Below are 8,926 nucleotides of genomic sequence, written 5' to 3'. Positions count from 1 at the left end.
AAGATATAGGCCCAAGTTGGGGGTGCCTCACTTATATAGGCCCAAGTTGGGGGTCCTCATTTGGACATCTCCCGGGTCTGGCCCTCGCTTTTAGCCCTGGTCTTCCCCTGGCTCTTCTGACCTGGCTTCCTGCTCTCTCTCCACAATCCCTCACCACGTGGCCCATGCCACATGGGTGAAAGTCCTTGCAGTACAGAGGGGCCTAGAGCTGGCTAGAGGTAGGTAGCCTGCATTTTCTAGTGCAGTTTATTAGCTGGCAGGCTACATTCTGCCAGGCAGTGCTGATATAGCCAATTTTCACTTCACTGATTCTGGAGAAACTATGAAACTGTTTCCCCCGCTTCAAGTTTATTCAGCCACCATGGCTTCCCCAGGGCAGTCCGAAGTACTAGCTTCAAGGAAAGGATACAGAACTGTGAGAGACGAGGTGACATGGAGACCAATCAGATCTGCACTTGTTCTTCTGGACTGAAAGCTTAAGGCTGACACCAGAATCTAAGAGGCAGAGGAACAAATGCTGGAGGTCCCCAAAGCAGGGGTGCTGCTTGTACCCAAAAGGCCATGTCTCTTAATTTGAGTGTGCTCATGAATATGCATGTAGAATCAGTTCTGGAAAAACAGAGCTGGAAGACCCCGTGGATCACTTGGTTCAAACCCTGACTTTACCAAAAAAGAAACTGAAGCCCACATTGTCAGGACTAGATGTGAACGTTCACTACAGCGTTTTCCATAAGCCCTACCTCCCCAGTGAACACAGAATGTTCCCCAGGAGTCCAGCCAGCTTCTGAACCTTTTTGTCCGTAGCGGCAGGGCTGAGGAAAGAGCTGGAATGCTTAGATGCAGTGTGCCCTAAGCAGCTGGATTCTGCAAGTTTAGTGAGGGGCAGTGGAGTGTCCCAGGGAACACAGCAATGCAGATCTGGGAGCAAGCCCCTCCCCTTTTATAAACAGAACTCCTCTTTTGGTCCACTAGTGGGCAAATACTATTGGCTTCCTGTTTTTCCCTCTCTTCCATCGTCTCCTGTAAGGTAGGTGAAGCCAGACTGGTGAAGCAATCAGGCTTTAATGTAAGAACAGGTAATTCAATCTTGGGGAGCTTTTAGAAAGCTATGAGGCTAAGCAGCGATGAGAAATAAAAGACACAGAAGTCTATCAATCTATCCTCCTACATTTTGATTTGCTGTATATCACATAGCTAGCCAGTAGCTTTTAAGACTTAGAAATAATAATTAAAACAATATAGTATCTCTTTCCCCTTGTGAAGAATACATAACTTAATATACTGGAAGTAACAATCTAAATGTCTCATGTCGGCCTACGAAGAATTGTTTAAGAATATCTGAAGAAAGATTGACGTGAACAAGTGGATGAATAAGAAAGGAAATGTAAGGCTAAGGAATATCCGGAAGTCTTCCTATTGGTAAGATCTATTAGTCTACAGAACAACGCCCCAAGGGAACCAGTGAAAGCCCAAACTTATGAGTCATTTAAAAGTGGAGTGGATTTGGCTATTGGAATTATTCCAAGGGGAAAACTCTTGCACTATGCCGGAAATGGACAATGAACCTAATGGGTTGTTGTCATGTTTCGTATTTTCCATGTGAGCATGTCCAGCTTGTTCTTTGCTTTTAACAAGAAAACATAAGAAGAGGTGTTGACCAGGAAATGCTGCAACAGAGCACCGGGACCACATATACTGCCGACGTCCCTTTTAACAACAGGCAGAGGTGGGGTCACGAGATCAGATTAACTTCACAAGCAGTAAAAGGAACACGTGGTATTATAGGAAAAGTCACTACTCATGAAACACTGACATAAACCCTTTGTGGCCATTTTGGCGTGGTTTTGAAATGGGGCAGTGTGGGCTGCACCTTTGCCTGTGGCCTTCCTAATTCCACCCCCCGCTACTGGTTACCACCGGTCTCTTGCATGACTTAATTTGATCTTCAAGTTTTTTCCCTTCACTTGATGATTATCACACATTTTCCCTCATTGACTTAGTTCTATATTAGCGGATAATGGATGGATGTGTCTTCACACACCCAACTCAAAAACCAAACTGTATTTACTTTCGAATTTTTTGTTTTTATGGCGAAGTATATCTTGATCTAGTTGTTAAATTTACCATCGAGACTTCCCTGAGTTTCAATTTTCTCAACTGTAAAACGGTGAGAATAAAACCATCTTTATTTACATCTCAAGTTGTCAGAAAAAACCAAGTAAGAGAATGAATGTGAAATCACCTTCAAGTTTAATGTACTACAGAAAGAAATACAAGGTATTAATGTTTCTTGGCTTTTGCCCATTTCGGTGTTGCCCATCTTAGGATAAAAAGGTTTGGGGGATATATATCTCTTTAATGTTACTGTTGTTATACATTCCCTAATACTACAATGTAAGAGTTGTCAAAACAATAGGCACTTGAAACATACTCACTGAAAATAATATTAAATTTTATTGCAGATTGCGTGAGTGGGAAAGGAGGGTCTCTTTTGAAATCACTAGGAATAATTTGATGCTTTTGCCCAATCTGTTTAGTTGGTTTCAGCATGAACTATGCAACTGAGGAAAGAAAAAAATAAGATTTATTGAATAATTTATATAAATGTAATCCTCATAACACTGGAGATAACTACCCCACATTCATATATGAGAAAAATTAAGACCCAAGGTCAGAGAGTTTGGATACAAACTCAGATCTGCCCAATTTGAACTCTTGATGGCGCCATGTGGCGTCTTTGATTTTGTCACAAGTTAACTTTGTTTTATTCTATAAATATACGCCATTGATCTCGTGGGGCTATGTGCAGATGAGTCAACACACGGTAGACAGGCCGGATGGAGTCGGTACTCCAGACGCCCGTGCAGTTACCATTCTGTTAAATGTTACAGATCATACCGTGGAAATAGGCACCTACGTCAGACACCAGCTCTGAAAGCACACTTTATCACAGTCATTCTTTGCACTGACTGCCCGCCTCCAACTCAATGTGGCACTAATGTCAAGTTAGTAAAATCCATGGGTCGACGTACAGGTCCCAAGTGCTTGCGTTGGTATTAACACTGAAGGTAGGCGCTGGTTCAGAGCGTATCAGAAGCTGCTTTTGCTAAATAAAATGTACTCACTTAACATTCGCAGCATTACTTCTACTAAAGACTTTTAAAGAAAAGAATCCCTGGCATACTACTAAGAGTTATACAAGTGCCACTATAAGCAAGAAACGGAAAAAGCCTCAAGCTTCTAGGCTTTTAAAGACAACAAAGCCTTTTAATAAATCTTGACTATGGCACTCCCCCCTTATCTGTGGGGGAAATGTTCCAAGACCCGGAGTGGGTGCCTGAAACCACAGATAATACCGAACCCTGTATGTACTGTCTTCTCCTACACATACACACTATGAAGTTTAACTTATAAATTAGGCGCAGTAAGAGATTAACAACAACTAATAATAAAATAGAACAATCATAGCAATGTATTGTAATAAAAGTTATGCGAATGTGGTCACTCTCTCTCGAAATGCCCTACTGCACTGTACGTACAGCACGGACATGCTGGACAAAGGGGTGACCCACATCCTGTGTGGGATGAGGCAGGACAGCACACCGTTTCAGCACGCTACTCAGAATGGAGCTCGATCTAAAACTTTTGAATCACTTCTGGAATTTTCCACTTAATATTTTCAGACTGCAGCGGACCGCAGGTGACTGAAACCATGGAAAGCAAAACTGTGGATGGGGGGAGGGGCGGGGAACTCCTGTACATTTTTCTACTAACATTGCCGTTATGTTCCAGCTATGCAGACAATACCAACCATCCGATCAGATATTTATAGTGTCAGACATTTACGCTAAGGGGTATTATTTAACTACAGCAAATCAGACTGCAGGAGGGCATGCTGTGAAGCTCAAACGCTAGATTCGGCCGCGTTAGAAGGTCAACTCTAGGGAGTTTGTCAGCAGAAAGAATCGAGGTTTCCAACAATTTCTAGAGATTGTTGTCTCTCAGAACAACCTACATCCCACTGTTAAATCGGTTAAATGAAAGGCAATTACATGACCTGCGAGAACTGATCATCTGCTTCAGAGTTTATCATTAGCTTTACAAAAGTACATAAATGAGAGAAAACACATGGCCTGTGAACATCGTATTATTCTGATATGAAAGGTCAAGAGAATATGGCTACTGTACATAAAAGCAATGGAAACTGTTTCCTAAATCCCATTTCTGGCCTTCCTTCCCCTGCCTAATTGAGTGGACCCTACTGACTGGTAGAAAATTGAGCGGTGCTTGAATGGTCAGTTTTTGTTTTATGTTTCTGTTTGTCTTTTATCTCTTTAAACCAGGCTCTCTGCAAGACTATTTGCTGCTTTTGGATCCGAAGCTGCTGGCCCCTTCCTCTTTGCTGGCTTTGAGTACTGGCTCAGAAATAGGGGGCAATGACCTTGAGGACACAATTATTACAGAGGACAAAAGTTCAGAATGAGAAACATTATTATTTTAGCAAGAAGTTTTTCTTTTCTGCAAGTAATGAGTTGAACACGAGGAGAATATGGGCTTTTCCTACAACCACCTGGATGGAAGTTGATTACAACTCAACCAGCTTGTGACAGCAACTCTTGATGATGTTGACTAGCTTGGTTCCTAAAACTGCTCCACACACATTGCCCATTCAATCCCTTAGCCCATCCCATGATGCTGGGCTTGCTTCTTCTGGTGCCCCCGTTAGCGTGGCTCGCACACCCACCTGTTTAGCCTGGTTGACACAGCGCAGGTACTGGCTGGCCAGGGCAGAGCAGCTGAGGGTCTGCTGGGCGTTCTGGCGGTAACACTGGAGGATTTTGGCCTGCAGATCAGCACAGATTGGATGAACTTCATACCGCCTGAAAACAAAAACACGGGTGGGTCACTGACACAAATGGACTCCAATCAGAATAAAGAGCAAGGCTAAAAAAACATATAAAACATTAAACAGATGTTTCAAATGTAAAAAAGAAAAAAGTTGAGAAATAATATCACAAAGGGAAGATACCACACAAGGCAAATGATTTCTATGAAATTAGTTCCATTAGTTGACACCACTGCGAGCCTCTCAGGACACTGTAACGTTCCCATGCAAACCGACACCTACACCAGGGGAATGGCGCCGGTGCTCCCCAGCCTAGCCAGCCCAATCAGAAACCGGGGCACCCTCACTTCCACCTCCCACATCCACTTGGTCAGAAAGTTCGAGATCCTGCAGCCTGGTCCTCTCTCCATACACACCGTCCTTACACTGGCTCCTAATCATTTATGTTCTGGATTTAAACGATGACCTCCAAACTGGAACCTCTGCCTCTGAGGTTCACCTGCTACTCCTGCCTTTCGGAAGAAGGTTCTTCCAGAACGTTCTTTCTAATACATAAATCTGAAATGGTATCTCTCCCTAAATAAAATGAGATCAACAGGCAGGTTTTCTTCATCAGGTTCCGACTACCCCTTAGCCTCAATTCCCCACATTTTCAGGGTTTGGCTCTTATACGTCCTTTTGCATCTTTGCTCATGCTCCGCTACATACTGGGGTGCTCTGCACCCAGACTACCAGCCGTTGTATAGTCCTATGTATTTGGAAAATAGCTACTTTTCTTTAGATACTTGAGCCAAGTACTGAAATGGAACTTTCTCTACATGGCTTCCACTAGCTCTCCTCATCCACGGGACAGCGTGTCATTCCCTTTACGGCGGCTCCACCCAGCCTGTATGAACTGCTTTCGCCGTGCACGTAACACTGTTTACACTACAGTCAATACACACCATAGTGCATTTACTAGCCTACTTTTACTAGAATGCAAACCCCAAGAAGGAACCTGTCTTATTTTCTTTGTGACCTCAGCTATTGATAAGGACATATTTTATGGAAGTCATGTGATGAATTATTGAGAATACAAATGGGTAAAGAGAAATTTTTTTTAATTCCATGAGCTAAATTTACTAATTATATTTAAAAATCTCAGATTTTAGTTAGATTGCTTTCAGTGAATATACAATACCAAATTTAAGTGCTTCTAAAAAAGCTTATAATATACACTTAAAAATAATAGAATAAACCAAATAAATTATACAAACAAAAATAAAATATTCTTAAGATGATAGAGGAACTCTGATTATAAGGGCTAAACACACAGAGAAAATACATAATATTATTACTTTTAATCCAGGAATTCAAACTTTTTTTTTTCAAATTAGTTTTGCTTAATACAAAAGGCTTCCAGTTTTTCATACCAGTTCTTTTTTTTGAAATTTAAATTTTGTTATTGCCATAGTAATCTTGAAGTAGCGTTATTTTAAATTTAATGGATTCTGAAAAACCCCTAGAGAACACAGGAGGAATATCTGTCATCAATAAGGAAACCCCTGGGTGACGATTTGCCTCCTTATTACTTTCATCCAACACACTAAGCTAATATATATTTTGCTGGAATAGAAACCTGAAATGCAAACTATGTTACTGGTCCCCGAGGGAATTTACTTCCTACTACCCTCTAAAGAAAGCAGATATACAGAAAAAAAAAAAAAAAAAAGCCCACAAATTTTACATAACATTGCTTTTACTTTCTTATTCATTACCTTACTGCTCTGCCAAATACCTAAGAACAGAATTTAAATCCAATCCCAAGAGTTTCAATTCTCTTTAAGATTTTGAAGTTCAGATGTCTGTGATTTTTTTCTGGACATGGATTTCCTTAATCCCCTACCGTGAACATCAGCATCTAAAAGGAGTCAGCTGTGCTCTGAAGAGTAGAAGCACAGACACCACTAACCTGACTGATGATAGCAAAACACACTACTGGGTAAATAGTGAATAAAATATGATTAAGGGTTAGGTCAGGCGAACCTAGCACATGCATGGCTAATGCCTAGAATAGCTCCTGGACTGCCCTCGTCAAGGACCTCCGTCTCTCCAAAGGAGCATAGCTTTTACAAAAAGGATGGGGAGAGAAGGCAAGAACAATACTGACCAGGTAGGTGGCCCTTTCCCGTTAGTTAACAGAGAGGAGAAGACTGTAAAGAATGAGCATCCACATACTGCATATCATAAAGAAGGTGGTATGTTTTTTTTCTTTAAATAAATTTCACCTAATACTATGGACTCCTTAGGAAGAATCGTATATAAGCATTTCCCCTGAGTTGAGCTGTTAGGCATATGAGTTAAAGTCCATGAGTTCTTTACGATTTTAAATGCGTAGAAATATACTTTTAATGCCACAAATCAACACTATTCACTTCCTGGGCCCCCGATTTCCTATCTAGTAGTCTGTGGTGTGTGTGTGTGTGTGTGTGTGTGTGTGCGCGCGCGCGTGCGCGCGCCCACAGACATCTGAAATTTTGTACATATTTCAACCCGTATCGATGATTAGATGGTAGGAAGGGGAAAAGAGGGGTGGAATTCAGCATAATTGTCTCCCAGTTCCGGGAGTGGACTCTGAGATGTTTTTCTTGGATTAATCTGTAGGGGCAAAGCTCTGCTTCCTGATTGATCAGCGATGCCTGTTATGCAGCCCTAATGCACTGTTTTCACTCCGGGAAAATGCTAAATGAGATTACGGTCTAACATTAGAAGGCCATGAAACACAAGCCAGGGCAGCTTCCATTCAGCGACAGGGTTTCAAAGGCGCTTCCAATATGCATTATGGTAAACCCTCCATACAATCATTGAGTCAGCAACGGATTTCTATTGACTGTTTTCATCCCTGCTGATGGAAAAAGCCACTAGCAGGCAAAAATAACAAAGTCCAGAATTTCAAGATACTTAAGGAGGAAAATTAAATCTTAGATGCGATAGACATTTAAACAATTTAATTTCTTTGTAAGGAAATAAGAGGAAAAAAAATGATGAATGACATATGCTAAGAGAAAGATAAAATATAAATTTGGAGAATTCGGAACAATAATGAAGTGATAAGACAGTTATCCAAAAACATATTTAGCAAAAAGGAATTGGTGGAATAAAATCGACACTTAAAACTAGATGTTGATCAGAAACAATTAAGAAAAAAAATCCAGTTTGGTGGAGACTTGACATTACTGGGGACTTCTGATGGCTTCTACCACGTGCGCATCTGTCTTGTTCACTTTTCCTTTTTGTCCTCTTCTAGTCTGATTCCTTCCCCTTCCCCCATCACACAAGCACTAGCAGCTGGCCCCCCGCCCTTCGCACTCTCACCCTGAGCCGGCTGCCCACAGTATTCAATGGCAAAACTTGAGATCCAAAATTCTGAAAAGAGAACAAAATCAAACGAGGCTCCTGGTATGTATTCTGTAGCCGGTAAAGCAATTTTTGCTAATGTTTAATACTAGCATTCACTTAAAAGGCAGCTGAGAAAAATACATCCAAGTATTCTTCTTATGACACTGACAGATCCATTGTAAAAACTTCGGAAAAAGAATAAACATACACGACTAGGTTTTTTCCCCTATTTTTCAATGTTTAAAATAACATGGTGATGAACACAGACTATTACTACTGTTTCTATTTTCTTGGGATTGCTCCTTATAAATTGAATTAATTGGTCAAAGAGAAATAAAAACATTTTGGTAAAAATGAAGCTGAGAGAAGCGACATTCGGAATCCTCTTCTTAAGACTCTAAAATACATTCACTCGAGTATCTGTTTCGGAGCTAACTCTTGGTTTCGCGGCTGCCTCCCCTAATTACACGTCTTAGAAGCTTCTTTAGTGTGGGTCTGAGCTTTGGATTTCGAGGAAACTACTTATCCATCTTTTTAGTTTGACAAGAATAGCAAGAATAAGGTAATTTCAGAGAAAGGAAAAATATGGAATTTTAATTAATTAATTCAAAACAATTAATCTATTAATTTAAATTGTTTGATTTAATTAATAAAAATACATCCAAGGAAATAGCTCACCTCATACCATTCTCCGCTCGGGCT

At 40.9% G+C, this 8,926-nt stretch overlaps 1 protein-coding gene across 3 annotated transcripts in view; it reads right to left on the bottom strand.

Moving 5' to 3' along the window:
- Nucleotides 1–8,926, bottom strand: part of CHCHD3 (coiled-coil-helix-coiled-coil-helix domain containing 3) — a 256,115-nt gene that overhangs the window by 9,798 nt on the left and 237,391 nt on the right. For 2 of the 3 annotated variants that reach the window (XM_006910510.3, XM_025045860.1), the window contains exon 7: nucleotides 4,745–4,880. In XM_006910510.3, the coding sequence (XP_006910572.1) occupies nucleotides 4,745–4,880 (136 nt within the window). Of the gene's footprint in view, nucleotides 1–2,431; nucleotides 2,562–4,744; nucleotides 4,881–8,926 lie in introns of those variants that run through there. The other variant, XM_015588404.2, reaches the window with a different exon arrangement.

The sequence above is a fragment of the Pteropus alecto genome, unplaced genomic scaffold (genome assembly GCF_000325575.1).
Source record: "Pteropus alecto unplaced genomic scaffold, ASM32557v1 scaffold22, whole genome shotgun sequence".
In the NCBI taxonomy this organism is placed as follows: domain Eukaryota; kingdom Metazoa; phylum Chordata; class Mammalia; order Chiroptera; family Pteropodidae; genus Pteropus; species Pteropus alecto.
The sequence above is the reverse complement of the archived record's forward strand: the minus strand, read 5'-3'. Positions and strand labels throughout refer to the sequence as shown.